At 38.9% G+C, this 20,217-nt stretch overlaps 1 protein-coding gene across 1 annotated transcript; it reads right to left on the bottom strand.

Moving 5' to 3' along the window:
- Positions 1 to 9,713: 9,713 nt before the first annotated feature.
- Positions 9,714 to 18,291, bottom strand: cunh1orf53 (chromosome unknown C1orf53 homolog). The gene is made up of 4 exons (XM_038286392.1): positions 17,980 to 18,291; positions 13,854 to 13,955; positions 10,935 to 11,024; positions 9,714 to 9,767 (listed from the first exon to the last, which is right to left on the bottom strand). The coding sequence occupies exons 1-3, from the start codon at positions 18,142 to 18,144 to the stop codon at positions 10,953 to 10,955; spliced, it is 339 nt and encodes a 112-aa protein (XP_038142320.1). The 5' UTR covers positions 18,145 to 18,291; the 3' UTR covers positions 9,714 to 9,767; positions 10,935 to 10,952.
- Positions 18,292 to 20,217: the final 1,926 nt, after the last annotated feature.

Genomic DNA, 20,217 nt, shown 5'->3' with positions numbered 1-20,217 from the left:
TTAAATAAATGAGGAAATGGGCAGCATCCAGAATAGGATGTCCAAGAAGAACCCCCCCCCCACCCCCCCCCCCCCCCCCCCCCCCCCAAACACATACTCACACATACATAGACACACATGCACATGGAGGCTCAGATGGACAGATTTCAAATGATAACAAGTTAACAGAATACAGTGGTGCTGGGAGCAAGAGGGTGACAATTACAGGTGCTGGTCATAAAATTAGAATATCATGAAAAAGTAGATTGATTTCAGTAATTCCATTTAAAAAGTGAAACTTGTATATTATATTCATACATTACATACAAACTCATATATTTCAGATGTTTATTTTGTTTAATTTTGATGATTACAAATGACAACAAATGAAAATCTCAAATTCATCATATCAGAAAATTAGAATATTACTGAAGACCAATAAAAACAAAGGATTTATAGAAATGTTGGCCAACTGAAAAGTATGAACATGAAAAGTATGAGCATGTACAGCACTCAGTATTTAGTTGGGCCTCCTTTGGCCTGTATTACTGCAGCAATGCGGCGTGGCATGGAGTCGATCAGTCTGTGGCACTGCTCAGGTGTTATGATAGCCCAGGTTGCTCTAATAGTGGCTTTTAGCTCTTCTGAATTGTTGGGTCTGGTGTATTGCATCTTCTTCTTCACAATACCCCATAGATTTTCTATGGGGTTAAGGTCAGGAGAGTTTGCTGGCCAATTAAGAACAGGGATACCATGGTCCTTCAACCAGGTACTGGTAGCTTTGGCACTGTGTGCAGGTGCCAAGTCCTGTTGGAAAATGAAATCTGCATCTCCAAAAAGTTGGTCAGCTGCAGGAAGCATGAAGTGCTCTAAAACTTCCTGGTATGTGGCTGCGTTGACCCTGGACCTCAGAAAACACAATGGACCAACACCAGCAGATGACATGGCACCCCAAACCATCACTGACTGTGGAAACTTTACACTGGACTTCAAGCAACGTGGATGAAGTGCCTCTCTTCTTTTCCTCCAGACTCTGGGACCTTGATTTCCAAAGGAAATGCAAAATTTACTTTCATCAGAGAACATGACTTTGGACCACTCACCAGCAGTCCAGTCCTGTTTCTCTTTAGCCCAGGCAAGACGCTTCTGACGCTGTCTGTGGTTCAAGAGTGGCTTGACACAAGGAATGCGACAGCAGAAACCCATGTCTTTCATACGTCTGTGTGTGGTGGTTCTTGAAGCACTCACTCCAGCTGCAGTCCACTCTTTGTGAATCTCCCCCACATTTTTGAATGGGTTTTGTTTCACAATCCTCTCCAGGGTGTGGTTATCTCTCTTGCTTGTACACTTTTTTCGACCACATCTTTTCCTTCCCTTCGCCTCTCTATTAATGTGCTTGGACACTGAGCTCTGTGAACAGCCAGCCTCTTTAGCGATGACCTTTTGTGTCTTGCCCTCCTTGTGCAAGGTGTCGATGGTCGTCTTTTGGACAACTGTCAAGTCAGCAGTCTTCCCCATGATTGTGTAGCCTATAGAACTAGACTGAAAGACCATTTAAAGGCTTTTGCAGGTGGTTTGAGTTAATTAGCTGATTAGAGTGTGGCACCAGGGGCCATCAATTTTGAACCTTTTCACAATATTCTAATTTTCTGATATGATGAATTTGAGATTTTCATTTGTTGTCATTTGTAATCATCAAAATTAAACAAAATAAACATCTGAAATATATGAGTTTGTATGTAATGTATGAATATAATATACAAGTTTCACTTTTTAAATGGAATTACTGAAATCAATCTACTTTTTCATGATATTCTAATTTTATGACCAGCACCTGTAATTACTCCTCTGCATAAACGATCATGTGCCACACTGCTAACAGTCATTTTGCTTTGCTTCTTCAGCCTGGGTTGACATCACAGTGAATCTCATCAATAATGCAGCGACAGCGAGATCCGTTTCACAGCCCACCATGATACGTCAACGTGCACGTGGCGGTTCTCCGAGCATGATACCCAGAAACAGGCTCTGCATCTCGTCTGGATGCAACCTATCTTAGATGCCGTGGCTCCTCTCTGCTGTAGGGCATGGTGGTTGGATTACCACACATCCAGGGTTCATGTGGAGTTATCATTTCTGGGTCACCTCCAGTGACACTCTGTCTTGCAGAGCAGCTCTCCCCAAGCATGGACAGGAAAGGAGTAGAAGAGGAGGAGGCGGAGGATGAGGAGGAGGGAAGGCTTCCCAGCTCTCCCAGGATCCACTGTGGAGCAGGGAACCACAAGCTAAACACTGACAGAATGAAGGAAGGGAGAGGGGAGAGAGGGTGGAGGGGGGTGAGGAGGAGGAACAGAGGGAGGAGTGAAGCACTGTAAAGCTTTATAGTCACATGTATTGCAGTCACATGAGCCTGGGTGGGTGGGTGAAAAGATGGAGATATGTTTACAGGCGCAAAATGACCATGAAGGGATTATTTTCTTACTTTTTGAAGGAAATATGGAAATGGAAAATATTTCTGAAGCAAATTCCCTTGATTTTAAAGCAGATTAACAAATCTGCTAATTGTATGCTTGTTTTTGCATATCTGTAATTTCTATCTTACTCAAACTCCCCGCTTTCTCCACTTTCTCTTTTCCATTTCTCCCCTCCCTTTAACCCCCCCTATCCTTCCCTTCCCTCCCTCCTTCGATCTCCTCCCTGCTCTGCTCTGCTGGAGCTCAAATCACAACCCCGGTCCCTGGCAGATGGAGGATAGGAGAGAGAAGCTCTTAACTAGCCAGCCTGAGCCTCTGCTCTCTGCACACCAACTGCTGCCTGCCTCCACTCCCTGCCTTGGAGAGAAGCTCCAACAGCCCACTGCCACCATCTCACACACACACACACACTCCTTCAACTCCTCCAGGGACGTCGTATCCTCCTGGGGGATGATGCATGTGTTAGTCCAGATCTGGCCACACTAGAAAGGACACATAATAGATGGATGTTCTGTGTTATAATATATGTGTGGATGGTTCAGGTTATGTTGTCAAACAGGCTTGTTTCTTTAAAGACACACAGCCTGGTTCTAACAGATAAGCAATGGCATTATCTGACAAGTCTGACAAGAAATCACAGATATGACTGCTTTCATGTAGAATCATGGAGGGGAATAAACAGGCCAGAGCTCTCCTCGGGCTCTTAGGTGCCTTTGACTGCCCCTGACTTTCATCTGGGCTCATCTGGCGACTGCGGCTCAGCCTGGCATGAGGCTGACCACCAGTTGCGGTCTTAGGGAGAGGCAGCTCCTCTGTGCTATTTGCAGCCCTGTCTGTCCAAAGGAATCTGGTGCGCTGACTGTCACTCAGCGGCCGCGTGTGTTTTTTATCACTAATTCTACCACAGGGATGTGGTTGTCCATATGACCACTGCGGAGGCTGCTGCCCTGAGGCGAGCTGACACTGTCTGTGTAGAAGGACCAGACGTTGATGTAGGGGCTGCTCAAATGCTGCTTGAATATCAAGACGCGTGCACGCAGCCACACGGGCACGCAAGCACACAAATGTACAAAGCAGTGCCCGGCCAGTTGCTGAGACTGATGTTCCTTTCAGCCATCATAAGGCTGACACTCAAGGTTTTTTTTTTGTCTTAATGCCAGGCTTGTGTCAGTTCCTGGCTGGTGTTTCCAACAGTGATGGAGAGACTTTAACTGACTGCGGTGGGGGCCTTTGGCCAGCGGGAGGGTTTCTGAGGCTCGGCGAGATGGCGGGGGCTGCTTGGCCTGTCAGCTGGTTGTGACTAGGGCATGTCTGCACACAGATCCGATCTGGACAGCTCTCTCTTTCTCTGCGGCTAGTCGCATGGTCCTGCAGAAAGGCACACGGTGTATAGCTGCCACTCTGCTCCAGTGTAGCATATGCTCCGGCTGAGGGTCAGAGATGTTCAGTCCAAATGCCTGAAATAAAATCCTCACATGTCTGCCTGACAGTTGTAGTGCAGTAGCAGGGGGGAAAATAAATCTACAGTATGTGTTTGCTCATGTGTTTACATATTATTATCTCAGCAAATCCACTGTTATAATAAACAGTCTTTATTAATCAATTAAAAATCTGTGTTCTGACTAAGGTAATTAAAAGTACCTTTGGAAAACAACATATCAGGTCAGATTAAACATAACCTCATAGTCTAGGTCTTCATTGTTGCAGGCAGAAACAAGTTAACTAAAACAAAAGCTTTAAACTTTTTTTAATCACACAGTTACTGAAATCAGTAAACTTTTAAATCATCTAATCACTGACTGAGTTTGAAGCCACGATTCTGAGGAAAAGCAATTCGCTCTGTTTTCTTCAATCATTCTTCATTTAGCAGTTTCTAAAATCAGATACAGATAGCCTAAGAAAGTACTAAGTGCAGTTTCCAAATATAATTTACTCCAGTTAGAAAGACAAGAAAAATTGAACAAAAACCTTGTCCTCTAAGAAAATATAGCAGCATCTTTGTAAATCACTGAGATTAACCTGTCAGAACAACACAAAGTACACTGCAAAAACATTCTGCAAATGAGTAAAAACTTCTTCAAATAAGTGTATTTACCCTTAATTTAAGTATGGAAAATAAAATTATCTGCCAATAGAATGAGCATTTTTACCATTGAAATAAGATAATTTGACATTATGCACTTGAAATAAAAGACTGCTGGTGTTTTTTCTTATTTCAAATGTAAATTGTCTTGTTCCATTGGCATAGTGTCTCACTTACCGGCTTAATTGCAGAAAAAATGTACTTATTTTAAGAAAAATTGACTTACTTAGATTTACATTTTTTTGCAGTGTAGGACAGAGTTTCAATCAGGAACATATGCTCTGATCCGAATTAATTCAAGAAATTATAAAACAAAATAAAAGTAGTTGATACCTACCACTCTGCAAAGGATAGAAAATTACTAGGGCTTTATTAAATGTTTTAAACACTGAATCAGAGTTCATGACTGCATCTATGGAAGAGTTCCAGTCTGAAAACTATTGCTGGAAAAAAGAAAAAAAAATACATACATACATACATATATATATATATATATATATATATATATATATATATATATATATATATATATATATATATATATATATATATATATATATACATATATATATATATATATATATATATATATATATATATATATATATATATATATATATATATATATATATATAAAACTCTTCACTAATATTTAGTTGCTAAGAACAAAGCTTTTATTGGATAAAGATCCATGAATAGTGCTGACCACTCCATATGGCTGATCTTGTTGGAATGGAAGCAAGACGCTGAACCATAATGGGGAATATGGGGTTATCTTTTTGAAGCTCCCATTTCAAGGGCATTTCCTCTTTGTCATTAGCCAACGCTTTAAGTACTAATAAGTTAACATATTCAAACTGATGTGTGATCATATAGCATAAGGCCCGTGGGTATATAATGACAAGCATCCCTGTAGAATCATACTTGTGCATGCATGTTCTTCACAGTTAACCTTTAGGATTATCTCACAAACTATCCACAGAAACTAAACCAAGGAAAAAACAACCACGCTTTCATCAGTTTATTCAATAATTTTTTTTTTCTTTAACTATGATTCAAATCTTTCAAAATAAATCAATTAGGCTAGTTTCTGTTTAATGTGAAGTAAAAGGTTCAAGAGGTGGGATTTTTTTTTTAACCACTAAAAATTGTCTCCTTGCTGGAAGAAACAGTTTTTGTCCCCAGGATCATCAAAAGTAAATATAAAAAATAAGGGGAGATGATGCAACACTGTTCCTGCTAAGGTCAAAACAGATAGCTGAAGCAGAAGGTCAACAGCCAGACCATTAAATCTAACACAGTAAAGGAAAATGTGCAGACCATATTTTTCATTGGTTCCTTATCATTAAAAATTATCTCTCAAAATGGTTCACCTGTAAGTAAAGCTAGGAAAAGTCCAGTCATATTCAGAATTCAGACTTCTGAAAGTACTTTAAACATTTTTTTTTTTTTTACATACTGTTGAATAAATGATAAGTGTTTTTAATTAAGAGTAATTTCATTTAAATGCGATTTACTGGAGACATCCATGTTTGTCAAAGAACACTACAGCCACCTACCGGTTTGTGACGTCATGGTGCGGTATCGGCTGTTGAACAAGTCCCAGTGCTCTATCTGCTGTTTGAAACAACGCGCTATTATCCAAGTCATCTTGAAAACATTCTTCCTTGAAATATTGGCTAAATATTACGAGTTTTTTCTCTGGCCAGAAGTTCCCTTGTCAATCTTCACTGTTCAAGTTGGAAATCCAATAACAAACCCGTGGAGGATCATGAATCGGAAAGGTGAAATAACTATTTTTTTTTCACTTTTACACAACATATTACAACATCCAGCTGCCATGCACGTGGGCATTGTAACTGTAACTATAGCTGTCGCGAATTTCAAAAGTGAAATCCTCTCAAAATAATTGATGATTGCAGATGTGTCCATTACTTCCCATTGATTTTTCTTGTAAAGCAGGGAGAATGGCGCTAGGCTTAGCCCACTGCTGGAAGATGTCAGAAATGAGGTGTTACTATATTTGGGCAAAAATGGTCGCTCCCAGACTCTGTGATCAGGGTGAAAATTATTGTTTTTATTTTATTTTTTTACTGATTAACACTAAATTCATTAAATCATAGCGAACATATTAGTTTTAAGTATAGATAATGATCCATTGATCATTCCTTGCTGACCAGACTTTTCCTTTAAGATTAGAAATATTTTATGTTGTGTCTCAGTCGAATGAAGGAGAATTGGAACTTTTGCTCCTAACAGTTTGAATTGTTAGCCTAATCTTTTAAGGCCAGATTATAAATTGTTGTTAGAAACTAATTGCAGGCTGATGAGCATTGTCAGTGGAGTAGCAGCTAGATTATTCATCACAGCTAAAACTGGCTGATTATGTGCAAAAAAGTGAAACTGTGCCACTGCATGCATGTCAACTATCCTAACAACAGTTGCTGGGAGAATTTAGATAAATTCAGTTCAAAATACTTTAATAATCCCAATGGAGAATGAGATCATCTTCGCGATCCATTCATTTGCACATCAGAGTAACATTTGGTCAGAGCTAACCTGAACGCTGGTAGAAATAAAGCTTCTGTCACAATCAGTACAATTCTTTAACACCAAGGGAAATTAGAGGCAGACTGGTTCACCACAGAGCGCTCCTAAATCCCAGCAGGCATCTGTTTGTTTGTGCTGAGAGCTAATTTCTCCAGGATTCCTCCTTCTCGTTGTACGTCTTCAGTTTATGAGCTCAGTCATCCTGAAGGTTCTGTTGTCACTAGTTCTTCTTTTGTTGAACATCAAGTTTGGTCTAAATGTCACCTTCTTGCTCTTTGCTACGTTCCACTGCATCCTTAGCTCCCTTGTGTTCACTTATTTCCTTTCATGAGATTTATTTTTCTTCCACACATTTTTTTTCATAACATTTCAGATATGGCAATAAATATAGCAGATGATGTAGACATATTTTGATCAAATTTTGATAATATACCACTTTTAAAAAGGAGACAAACACTTATTTCCATTTCACACTTTTAAAATATATTTGAACTTATTGTCACTTCCTGAACAAACCACAGCTGCTCAGGGTGAAGCTGCTGATGTAAGTTCTCCTTAATTACATCACATCCCAGGCTCAGAAAATAGCAAAAATCAGCTGCAGTAACCATCTTTTAACCTTAGGAAGGTATCAAACAGACGCTTTTAGATACAACGCAAAGATTTTATCAAATGTGCAGTAAATTGCCAAAATAATGCCATTTACTGTAAGACATCCATTTATATTGTTTATCAGCAAAATAAAAGTTGACTTAGGGGGAAGCGGTGCTTTAAGAAAAGATCCAGCACATCAGCTATTGTTTTAATCATTTAAAGCGGTGATTCCTGACCGGGGTTACGCGCACCCCTAGTGGTTTGCGATGCTTTGCAAGGGGTAGATGAAAATATTTTATTTATTAGCTAGAAAATAAAATAGGGCCGGGATCAGTTTTGCTTTGTGAGGACCCAACTGAAAAATTAGACAAGCTTTTATCAATTAAAAAGTACGTTTTTGCTGAATTGAGTTCACCAAAGCAAGGTAGAGGAACATCCTGGATAAAGAGAACATCGGAGCTCATTAAAGCAGCTCAGGTGTCTTGATGAAAAAAAAAAAAGTTAAACTGATTCAGTCAGACTTTGATTTTTGTTTTTTTCTGTTCCCAATTCGTCAAGTTTAAATGTGATAATAAGGGAGTTGTTTAGAGATCTAGTTATATAAATACAGGCTTATAATAGGATTTTCTTTAGTATTTATTTCAATTCCTTTCTATCTTCCAGGCAACATATTTATGTATGCTCAGGTTAAAAGATTTAGTAAAATAGTCTTTATTTTATATTAAGTTATTGTACGTTCCACTTTTGGACAATCACCTTTGATTTAAAGCATCATCAGGCCGTAAATACTTAAATTAATAAAGAAAAAAAAGTAATCTGAACATTTGATTTTACTGCTCATTTAATATTTTTTGACAAAATATGTACATTATGTATGAATATATAATCCTATAAACTTTGTATAGACAAGAAAACCTGATTCTTATCAACATCTATTTCTTCCAGTGTGTTCAAGTCCAGGCAGCATGATTTAGCAACATCATCCTGTAAATTAAATCCAAAAGGTTGTAGAGACTCCTGCATGGGGTTTGCCTGCTCCGCCTGTGTATGGATGGGCTCTCTCTGGGTACTCCAGCTTTGAGTCTCTGCATTGGCCTGTTACAGACTGATGACCTGGACCGTGCCTTTAGGCCAGCGACCATTACCAAACTCTGCAGCCATGTGAGGATTCAGCAGGCATAGAAAGCTTTTATTTTAGAATAAAAATACAAAAAGTGAAAAATGTGTACTGACCATCAAAATAGACAACCTGCTATAAAACTGTAACCTTTTCACCGCTATTTATAACAGAACATAAAAGATGCAACACATCATAGGCATAGATTAACGTGGTATGTTGTATTTCAGTGTAACATTACATTAAAACTAAAATAAGATCAATTAAGGGTGGAAAATGGGTCATTAAATGTAAAAGGCTTTAACTGAAGAGTAAAAGTCTTTAATTAAAAAGCCTTACACATCTTGACGCAGGCTGTGTTTAATGCTCGGAGTCATTAATAAGAGGATAGTTTGGGAAAGGGGATAACTCCTGCTGCTGTGTCGCAGTCACCAACTGCTTAGTTAAGAGCCTGATGGGGAGGGGGGGGGCAAATGGTGGCACCACTGAAAGGGAGGAAGCGGAGGGGATGAGGCAGACATGAAAGTTGGCCTATTTCATGGTCAGGCTGCGGGACCGCCGAGGCCCTGAATGGCAATGCGTCTACTTTAATGTGACAGACAAGTCCCGGGGCTAAAAACCCCACGGAGCTGCAGCAGGCGAGCGGGCCCCAGGTAGGTGTGTGTAGTTGACGAGTGTGACACCTTCACCGTCCCGCTGCAGCCGCCGCACGCTCCGCTGCCTCGGTTTAGATGAACACCAAACAAACCCGCCTCTCATCCCGCCTGACGAAGCGTCCCCAGAACCTGTCCTCCTCAGCACTGTTGGGATCATGAATCTCCTTGTAGCCGCTCGCAGGGTTTTTTGCCCGATTAGTGTAAGCGCCAGACTTTGGGGACCCACCTGCCGTGGAGAGCTGTGGACGCGGCGGCAGACACATCCTCTCATCACGACGCCCAATCAGGCGGAGACGGTGGAGTGTGTGTGGCAGCTTCAAAAGAGAGAGAGAGAGAGGAGTGAGCCTGGAGGTACCGCGCTGCCTTCCCACATGCACTCACAAATCAAGCGGCGCAGCTTTCCCTGATGCCTCCTGCACGCACAGGTGGAGCTATGTGAGCACTTGACCTCTCCATCTACCATTACTTTGGGCTGCAAAGTGCTGCGTTAAGCGCAACCTTTCTTCTATATTGGCCTATTAGGAGCCACAGGGCGCTCTGATGGAGGGAGCATCCCTATGCATGTGTGCGTCTCAGCATGCTGGCGAACATGAGCTGATCTATTGCAGTCCTGGGATGAGAAGGCCCAGGAGTTCATTAGGGCTGCAGCTGAGGAGAGCAGCCGCGGGGAGCGGCGCTGTAGCCAAGTGTTGCCAGGAGGCTGAGCTGTGCGTCCGGTGGGGAGGGTTGCTGTTGATGTCCATGGCATGTTTGCTAACAACCTGATTCCATCAAGTGGTGCAGAAAGCAGTGCAGCCAAATGCGAGAGCTGACCCTTCCCCCCCGCCCCTCCCTTTCCCATTTTTAACTACAGAGCGCATCAGTCAAAGGTAGACAGTTCAGTGAAGCATTTGTGGAGTGCAAATGATGCTAATATTCATGCATGTTTGTACGTTTGGGAGCAAGGAAAGATAACGAGAGACGCAGAAGCAAAAGAGCTTCATCTGACTATCTGCAGTTACGTTCGCTTCTATGCCCTTTATCTTGAGGGCGAAGATCTAAAATGCACTCTCAGTTTTCATCTCCATACTCCCACAACCCTTGTAAATGCATCTGAGGGGGGGAATACCACAAAACTCTTAAATACTCTTAAAGAGACATAAAAAAAAACAGAGCTCGGGGCGTTCTGGTGGACATTGGAGAAAAGAATATATGCACAAAATAAAGCTAAGAAAAATAAGTCAGAAAAGAATATTTTCCATAAGGGTCCAGTGAACAAATCCTCTCCCCGAGTTCCCTGTTTGTGACAATGAAAACAATCCTCAGAATGCTTGTGATTCATAATAGGTAGGTATTGCACAGACGCTACCCATATTTCATCATTTATTACACAGCAAAAAAAAAAAAAAAAAAAAAAGGCTCACATGCAGGCTAAATAACGACAGACAGGAGACAAGCCAAAAGAGCTGGGCTCCATTCCAAACAGGCATTTAGCATTTTACCTTTGCCTAGCTACAGCTCTATACATAAAACAGGGAGTTGAAGCGTTTCTTCATTGCTGGGTCCTTCACGTTGACCTGGCCATATGGACACTGCAAGAGAAAATAACTCAATTAAACGGAGCTGCCCTTTAATCACATGGGACATGCATGATAAAAACCATGAAGAGCAGTGATGGGACAAACTAGATGGGACAAGGCACGGAGCTGCAGTCTGGAAGGAAGGATTGGTGTGAAGAGACAAAGCAGGAAGGGATGTACCGCTGTCTCTGGGATCCATTATGATTAATGCTGCACATAGTTTGGGAAAACTATTACAATTCTAACTAGAAATCCACTTATTTCAACTCTTTGCATAGTCTATAGAGCTATACATTATGTACAATCTATTAATATATGTCCTCACCAAGAACATTTTGAATGAAATGATCCAATCTATGCAAAGAAAGATACAGCCTAATATATTAAACAGCTAAACAATGGCCTAAATTTAAATCTGAGTTTATGATGCTAACTGCTAATACTTTTTCAATTTGATAAAATTCCACCATCCCAGATGTTCCAGCAATCACTCATTAAATCAGTTTAACAGAATGAAAAACTCTACCAGACTTTTAAGTCTCCATACTTTCTATGTGTTTTGCTTAAACAATACCCGCATTTGTTTGTGTTTTCAGATTTACAGAAAGAAATCCTTTAACCACGGCAATAGGCTAATTCGGCTAATAAATTTCACACAGGTGTTCTGCTTGGTGACCAATTCCCCGGCCTATTAGGTTCAAAATACATTTTAGGTTTCTGCCCATTTGGATCCATCAGGTCGACATTAAAAGCAAAAATCCCAACAAACCCAACAGAAGTCTGACTGTAGGGAGACAAGAGGCCTATTCAAGGAGAATGAAATCGTTGGGTTTCTAAGGAGAGCTTTTCACAATCAACCATTGTCACTCAGGTTTGTCCAGTTTAACATTTTTTACTTCAAAAAACACCAAAATGATGGTAAACCAGCCCAGTCCTGTCATCTTTTGATCTTTCATTAGCTTTAAACTTGCCTCTTAAAATTTCTTTTTTGTATATAATTCTTCAATTTCTTTACTATTGCTATTTGATGTATTTTGTGCTTTTGTTTAATTCAATTCGCTGCTCTGTTCATTCTCTGTTCTTCCCGTAAAGATTAGGAAAAAAAAAGTATGACTGACACCTTATAAATAAACCTCCCTTCCCTTAAAGAGCTTTTTAAATGTCCACTGACATTTTTCTTCTGCTGTTCCGGGACCTGAGCTCAAAAAGGTTTTAAAACAAATAAGTCAGAATGTTTAATTAAAAAATGACTTCTATAAGAGCTCATGCTGAGAGATTTGGATAAAATATATAAGAATAGGAAGCATTTTTTCATCTTGATTGTACATTTCAATAGTTTTTCATAATGGAAGCTGACCTTGCATTATTACTATTATCATTCATGTTGATTTCTCTTTTAAGTGTAATTTCTGTAAATGAGGAAAATCAAGGACCTAAGTTATTTTAGTAAGTAGTTTTAAAAACTAAAATTTAATGTTTTATTTATTCATTACTTCTGGTAACTTTTAAAATTTTAATTAACACTTAATGGTAACAAAACATTCTGTTTCCCAAATAAATAAAAAGCAAAAATCAATACAATAATTAGAATAATTAGGAAAGTTTGATTTCAGAAATCCCAATAAAACTCTCCACTAAAAATGTAAGCCACAAGATTAATTGCTAACGATACATAGAGTAATCAAAGCATAGAGGTGGAAAGTTTAGTGGAAGGAACATTTTAGAATCACAAAAATTCAATTATGGTAGGATGACTACAACCTTGAGAGAATAGTGAATCAAAGCCTGTTTAGAGTTTGGCCACTTTGCTACAGTAATACCATGGTCGTTAAACCAGGACTTGGTGCTTCTGGGAGAGTTTCTTGCTGGAAAATAAAACTCCAATCTTTTCACAACTTTTAAGCAAAGAGAAGAATGGTGGGCTCTAAGCTTCTCCAGATTTGATGCCAGACAAACTGATAAAGGAGATCGTTCTTCCAGCAGCTATTAACATCTACAATAGATTCACTTATTTAGTCATAATAACATTTAATTATATACATATTTTTGAATTCAATTAAATTTGCAAATGAAATGCAGAATGTTACAAGACACTTTTTTATCTTAAAGGAATATTCCACTCTTTTATTCCCTTATGCGACCATTAAAACACATCTCCAACATCCGTTTGTTGAAACTTTGACCTCAGACCAGACCTTGTGAATCTCCTTTTTTGCCAACGTTTTCCCTCCACTTAACTTTCCATTGAAACCCTTGGATTAATCACTTTGGACATTCTTTAACAATACCCATTGTAGCTTATCCTCCTTGGAGACAGTATTAATGATTATTGAGAACTCATTTAGTCTTCCCCATTGCTGTTCAGACTCAGAGCTAAAGGATTTAGAGAACAAAACATTTAGCTGGAATTTAATGAATATCAAATTTGTATTTTATTAGATATAAGCTATATCTAATTAAATATATCTATATCTATGAAGTACAATATGAAGTATACCTATACCTAGAGCTAGATATTATGTAGCTCTACCTCTAGCTAAGTTAGCTAAATAGATAAAACTGTTTAATTTCTCTATGTGTGTACTAAATCTACATGGTTATCAACAACATGAATTATAGACCATTTTTATTCAATTATTTAACACTCATTGACATCCCTAAAGTTAACAATTTACCAAAAAAAAAGCATAAAAGACAAAAGGAAGAGGAGAAAATATAAAAACAAAAAACAATCCAAGCAAAACAGCTGAGGCTGGATAAAGGGAACTAAATGTGTACAAGGATAACTGTAAACCAAAGGACGACACATAAAAAAAAAAAGACAGAGACAAAGGAGCTCACGTGTCTGCAGGCGCTGCCGCAGCATTTCCCTCTCTGAAGGTGGGCATACTCTGTGAACACCTTATACCCACTGGAAGGATCCACATACATCTGCTTCTTTGCCTGAACATAATGAAGATATTATTATTTAATTAGCATGACAAACAAGCATGCATGCTGGTGTGTGACCCCTGCATACATAACTATATGGAGTACATTTAATTACACAAAGATAAACACAGTAAGTGAGCAGACTAAAGGCACTGATCCTGGATATGAGCGTTTACACACTAACAGATTGGCTCAGGTCAAGGTAAAAAGGGAAAGGCTGACCTCTGCGTATAAAAACAGATGTAAAACAGTCTAATTCTCATGATGCAGCTAATTACTTTGTGGAATCCTTTTAAGCGACTCTGGAGGTGAACGATTAATCAGCTGTGATTCCCTCTTAAATAGGCAGTTTATTCAGACTAGTTGGTTCCTGAGCCGCCATGCCGACACCTTTGGCAGGCCAAACACACTGAACTTCTCTGCCGTGCTCTGGGAAGTTAGAAAACGTCATCTCTCAGTCTGTTTCAAACTGAGGGCGCACTAGTTGGTGAGCTTTGACAGCTCACAAAAGCAAAAAAAGCCTCAGGCCTTTTGGTGACACGGCCTGTCATTTCACATGGCGGTGCAGGGCCCCATAGTGAAGCTGGCATAGCCGTCCCCCCCCCACGGTATTGTGCTTTTCCCACCCAGGTCCTACCACTCTCCTCAGGTCGCGGCCAACTTGCCTCAACTTCATGCTCACTCCGAAGCACAATATTTACAGCAGAGAAGCCTAAAGGCACGCAGACGACACCTTAGCACCGCTGTCAGCAGGGCAGAGCTCAGCGCCTCAGTTTGATGGAGGAGCGAGACAAAGCTGGTGAATATGAGACACCTGACTAAAACATTTACTGCCACTAGGTGGGTTAACCACATTATAGAATCAATAAACCAATTGATTGTTTTTTGTTCTGGAAAAAAAATGGAAACCATGGCAATAAAGCTTAGGTAATAGATATCATTCAGATATATGGCTTAGAAAGAGTTTTACCTCTAGAATCTGAAAAGTGTGGCCTGCATTTGCATTCAAACTCTGAATAAAAGCTTTTCACATATTTATGCTTCATCAGCGCTTCGTCTGTTTTAGCTCATTATTTCTCTCACTTTAAACATTTCCAAAATGTTGCCTATTCCACTTGAAAAAAACAACTAAGTATTTACTTTTTATTATGTACTTTTTCAAGCACTTTTATATCATTAAGTCCTTCATTTATTTCTGTATGTATTTTTAATTAAGGCAGGATTGGTCCTCCATACATGTGATGTTACACCTTGGAATCGGTTTGACAAATAAGGAAATCTTTGCGCACACCAGCATCAAATTGGGCAGGATGTCAAAGCGGACTCAGGTTGCTGATTGGTTGTGCTGGTTGGCCGTTATACGCTGGTTGGAGCAATGGCGTAACGACACAACAATAGGCCCGTAAGCAACATTATCTGGATGGGCCCCAAATGAAGTACAACACCCCCTTCTTTGCTTCTTCTTTTCTCCTTAAACCATTTAAGTATCTCATTTTGGTATCCATTGTTGCTAAAACATTGTATGCAACGGTAATGGCTTTAATCTACGCTCTGGATTACCCATAATTCCAAGTCGTATTGTAAAAAGTAAAATACTATACACAGTTATTAACATAGTAATTAAAAGTATCACTGTCTGCTTTGCTGTTGGTGTCGTATTTAAACGGCTCACCATCATGGTGAAATCTGCCATGTGTTGGGATATAAATAAGGTCAGATGATCAAATATCAGGTGGGTTTCAGAAGAAATTTTCGTACCATTACTTTCTGCAAAGGGACGTCCTAATCCACAATTGCGTAGGGGGCCAACCAGGGGTCAGTGACAGGGCCCCTAAGAGATCGGGGGCCCCTGAGCAACTGCAGTCTCTTCTTACCGATAGTTAGCTTGAAGCGTTCTTTTTTTTTTTTTTTTTATACAATTTTATTTGTTTCTGCAAAGAACATTATAGAGCAACCATATTGCACTATAGGTATTCTTAAAATCATTTTTTTACAGATATTTTCAACAGGTGTAAATTCAGATGTTTACCAGTCAAGTAAATGTCCATGTTTTGTGCAAAACAAGAAACAGTAAGGAAGAAAGACAAGAAAAAAATAAAATAAAATAGTACATCTATTAAATAAAAGTAAACACTAGAGGGAAACAGCTTTCTAAACAAGAAGATTAAAAAGGAAAAAGGCTTCTCGAGTTTTGATTGCTTTCTTATTTTCTGATAATTGTATGGTGTCAATGTATTGTTTGAGTTCATGCTTAAAAGCAGTAATGCATGGTTTGGAGCCTCTATATTTACATTTATGTATAAAGAACTTGGCCATAATAATAATCAAGTCATTACATATACCTTATTTGATCTATTTGGTTGAACCCTGCAATTTCCCTTAATGCCGAATAGTATAGTCTTCCATAATAAAAGAAAATCTTTGTCTATATTTCTCTTAATTAAGTAATAAATGTTGTACCAGAAGGACTGGATAAGTGGGCAGTTCCAGAATAGATGAACAAGTGTTTCAGGAATATTACAGCAGAAGCTGCAAGTGACATGTTTTTTTGGTTTGTTTTTGGTTTTTTTAAGTGTTTATTGATAAAGACTTTGGTAGGATAAATGTTCTATCTTAAATGAGAATTCTTTAGTTTTTTTATTTATCAAATATCGATTTGGAAGCAGCCAGGCTTCTTTCCAGTTGATGTAATCCAAGAATCTTCCCCAGTGTGAGATAGCATAAGGTATCACTTTAATGTTCATTTGAAAGAAGGCTCTTTTTTTTTTTTGAAACAACAAGACATATTTTTCCTACAGAAGAATCCAGTGGTGTTAAAGGAATAGTACACCCAAAACATGATTAGCCTTCATTTTCTACTCACCTCCATGCTGAACAACACTCTGGAGTACTTTTTTGATATCTCAAATGCATCTGGAGATCTGGGAGGCTTCTTGCTGTCTGCTGACATTCAAATAATGGAGGTCCATGGCGCCCGAGACAGAAAGGTCCATAAAAGTCCACAAAAACGTGTCAATATTCCTCCATACTGCTCGTCCAATGTAATCCAAGTTTCCTGAGTGGGTAGCATCCAGAATTTACTCGAAACGAAGTCATTTAGAATGTTTTTAGAGCATAAACAGTAGTGTATAGGATTTCCTAATAGCGCCCCCATGCGCGCTCACGATTCTACGGAAGCCGGCAGACCAAACCGGAAGGAAGTGCGCATTCAGCGTCTGGTCTGCCGATAATGCAAGCGTAGAAGAAGAAATGTGCTGTTTACCTGTGCAAAGAAAGAAACAACGAAAGAAAAATGTCTGAGGACTTCAGTGTTGAGGAAGAGCATGAGTTCTTTGCCGAGCTGAATGCGCTGGTTTGGTCTGCCGGCTTCCGTAGAATCGTGAGCGCGCATGGGGGCGCTATTAGGAAATCCTATACACTACTGTTTAGGCTCTAAAACGTTCTAAATGACTTCGTTTCGAGTAAATTCTGGATGCTACCCACTCAGGACACTTGGATTACATTGGACGAGCAGTATGGAGGAATATTGACAAGTTTTTGTGGACTTTTGTGGACCTTTCTGTCTCGGGCGCCATAGACCTCCATTATTTGAATGTCAGCAGACAGCAAGAAGTCTCCCAGATCTCCAGATGCATTTGAGATATCAAAAAAGTACTCCAGAGTGTTGTTCAGCATGGAGGTGAGTAGAAAATGAAGGCTAATCATGTTTTGGGTGTACTATTCCTTTAACAAGGATAATTGAGAAATGTTTAATTTGAAGCTTTTTTTCTGAAACGGGTTGCGTGATGACGACGTCATTCACGTTATATTTTACCTTAATTCTCATAATATAACGACTAAAATTCTCGTAATGTTCCAACTTTATTCTCGAAAAACAAAACCAATAACCTGGCCCTAATACTCTGTCATATAATACTGACCAACACTAAGGATGTTTTATTAATAAACCATGGAGCTAACTTAGATATGATGAGCAACACTGCATGAATGAAAAGTTAGAAGGCTGTTTGTGATGTGATGCATGAAGTATTGGTACCTCACACGCCTCCCTGTGGGCTCTGTGGATGCTCCTCTCCTCCTCTGTCAGCCTCAGCTGACTCCTCTCCTCTGAGGACATCTGGACCCTTAGTTTATGAAACCGGACCAGGAGCAGAACCGACCTGCCCATAAAAGCTTTGCTCTGGAAATTTCTGTTAAACATGCTCGACTAAAAGACGCGGTTTCTGTCATTTAGAGACGCTGTGAATAGATATGTAACAAAGCTTGTCTGTACAGCATGTTTTTAACTTTCTGCCTCCTTCTTTCAGTTTTCCCTGTTCCGGATTTTACTTCCTGATCTTCCTCTTTTTCATTTGTTACATGTGACTATCTGGTGCATGAAAAACAGCGCCTCTGGTGTTTAACAGCTGCTACTGCGGGCCCAGTTTCATTCAATGTTGAATGGAAGATGTTAGGATAATGATTTATCATTGAAGATGTGTGAGTTTATTATACCTTGGCATTGGCTGCCTGTCGGAAGTGATGTTTTCCACAATAGTTAATCTAATTAAAACAGTTCCTCTGTCTGCACATACAGTTATAATCTTCACTCTCATTTCAAAGATTTGGGAATGGAATGAGAGCAGTGTGCTTCAGCTAAGAACAAAGTGTAATATTTTGATGAGGCTGGAGCCGTGGATGTCTAATCATCTACTAACATGTATGATGTGAAATAAGATGATGTGGCAGACTGGAGATGTATAAAATGCTTTTTTTAAAATTATGTTTATTTTATTTATTTATTTATTGTATTTTTTTTATTTTATATTTTTATATATAAAAATAAAGAAAGAAAGAAAAGAAAAAAGAAAAAATGCCTTTTTAGCTGTTAATCATGCCAAATTCCTGAGAGGTGAGCCCGGAGGTGAGCAGCTTCCATTCTGTAAACTCTAAACAACTTCTATCAGAAACTGTTGTATGTCTCCTGGTTATTTAATACATATAAGTTATGAAGTGTTATTTAAAGAGTTTGTCCCAAGTGATCTCCTTTTAGGGAAAAGAACCAGAGAAAAAGAGCATCAAGATGCATAGCCTTGATGCTCTATCGTTAACAAAGGGAAGGAGGACACTACAGGTGATCCATTTCATCATTTAGTTCAAAAGTGATGAATATTATAGATGCTTTACATTTCCAGTAATATGTTGTTGTTTTGTTTTTTTGTGATTACAGCGAATGAAAAGTTCAAATGTTACAGTGCAGATAAATTATGATATAACCACATAATCAGCTGATATCACAGCTGTCAAGCGGTCATTGTCACCTACTGCCTCAAAAGGCTGGCTTTTTACAAAATGTATCTGCATATTTAGTTGAAAGTTGGGTGGAAGGAAGAAGTGTGGTAAAAAAAAAAAAGGTAGCAGTAGTAGAAATATATTTGATAGGATTTAGGAGTAAAGACAGTTGGAGATGATTTGCAATGCTTGGAGCTCAGCAATGTGGGCTTATTGATAAGTATTTCCAATCCTTTTAACGGTCATTTCTTTTATCTGCTGATTTGACAGATTGCAGACAGTCACTGACACCTAGCATTAGACATAAAATGATGCTACAGAAGAAGCTGGCTGTTTAAAATGATCCCAGAAATATTAAAAGAAAGTTAAATGAAAGGGGAAATGGCTTACAGATTTCTGTTGGAGTGTGTGTTTGGGGGAGTTACAAGTTTTTCATCCTAAACTGATTCTTTTCAAATGAATCTGGGCTAATGAGAGAAATGGTTGTTCTCATTTTTTCTCACTTTTCCAAAGCTATTTTTTTATGATCAAATAATTTTTGAAAGTCAAATTCTTTAAGTCTGAAAGTCCCAGTATCCAGAATGGATTTGGTAAGAATGACATTTTTCTCCATCAGCCATGATGTTGTTGCCTGTCATTTTTTTCTACAAACATTTTTCCTTCCACTCAGTTTTCTGTTAACATGCTTCATTCAGCATTCTGTGACTGGTTCATTTCTTTTTAACAACTTCTTTTGGTTTATTCCAGCAGTTAGAAGTCTGCTGAGATGTCTTCCTTTTGATCCATGTATAGCCCTAATGACAGGGCATTTCTGTATTTAAGATTATTTGTAATTAGTTTGTGGACAAATGATCATTCTATGTGCAATCACTTTATAATACATTCATTCTTTTTTTATTATTACATTATTTACCAAAAAAACTTTTTATAATATGATTCATTGAGCCGCAACTCATAGTAAGATTTTATATGACAGTGGTTTTTTTTATAATCTTACACGCTG

This window comes from Cyprinodon tularosa, unplaced genomic scaffold, assembly GCF_016077235.1.
Source record: "Cyprinodon tularosa strain WSP-4 unplaced genomic scaffold, ASM1607723v1 ctg106, whole genome shotgun sequence".
Classification (NCBI taxonomy): domain Eukaryota; kingdom Metazoa; phylum Chordata; class Actinopteri; order Cyprinodontiformes; family Cyprinodontidae; genus Cyprinodon; species Cyprinodon tularosa.
This window is presented reverse-complemented; position numbering and strand designations above follow the sequence as displayed.

Bases quoted from the DNA above. Each gene is read 5' to 3' on its own strand.
- cunh1orf53 (XM_038286392.1), bottom strand. From the start codon at position 18,144: ATGTTTAACAGAAATTTCCAGAGCAAAGCTTTTATGGGCAGGTCGGTT. The intron at 13,956-17,979 runs GTACCAATACTT...CATTATGTTCAG, and splicing joins CCCACAGGGAGGCGTGTGAG to GCAAAGAAGCAGATGTATGT. The intron at 11,025-13,853 runs GTGAGCTCCTTT...TTTCTCTTGCAG, and splicing joins GCGGCAGCGCCTGCAGACAC to TGTCCATATGGCCAGGTCAA.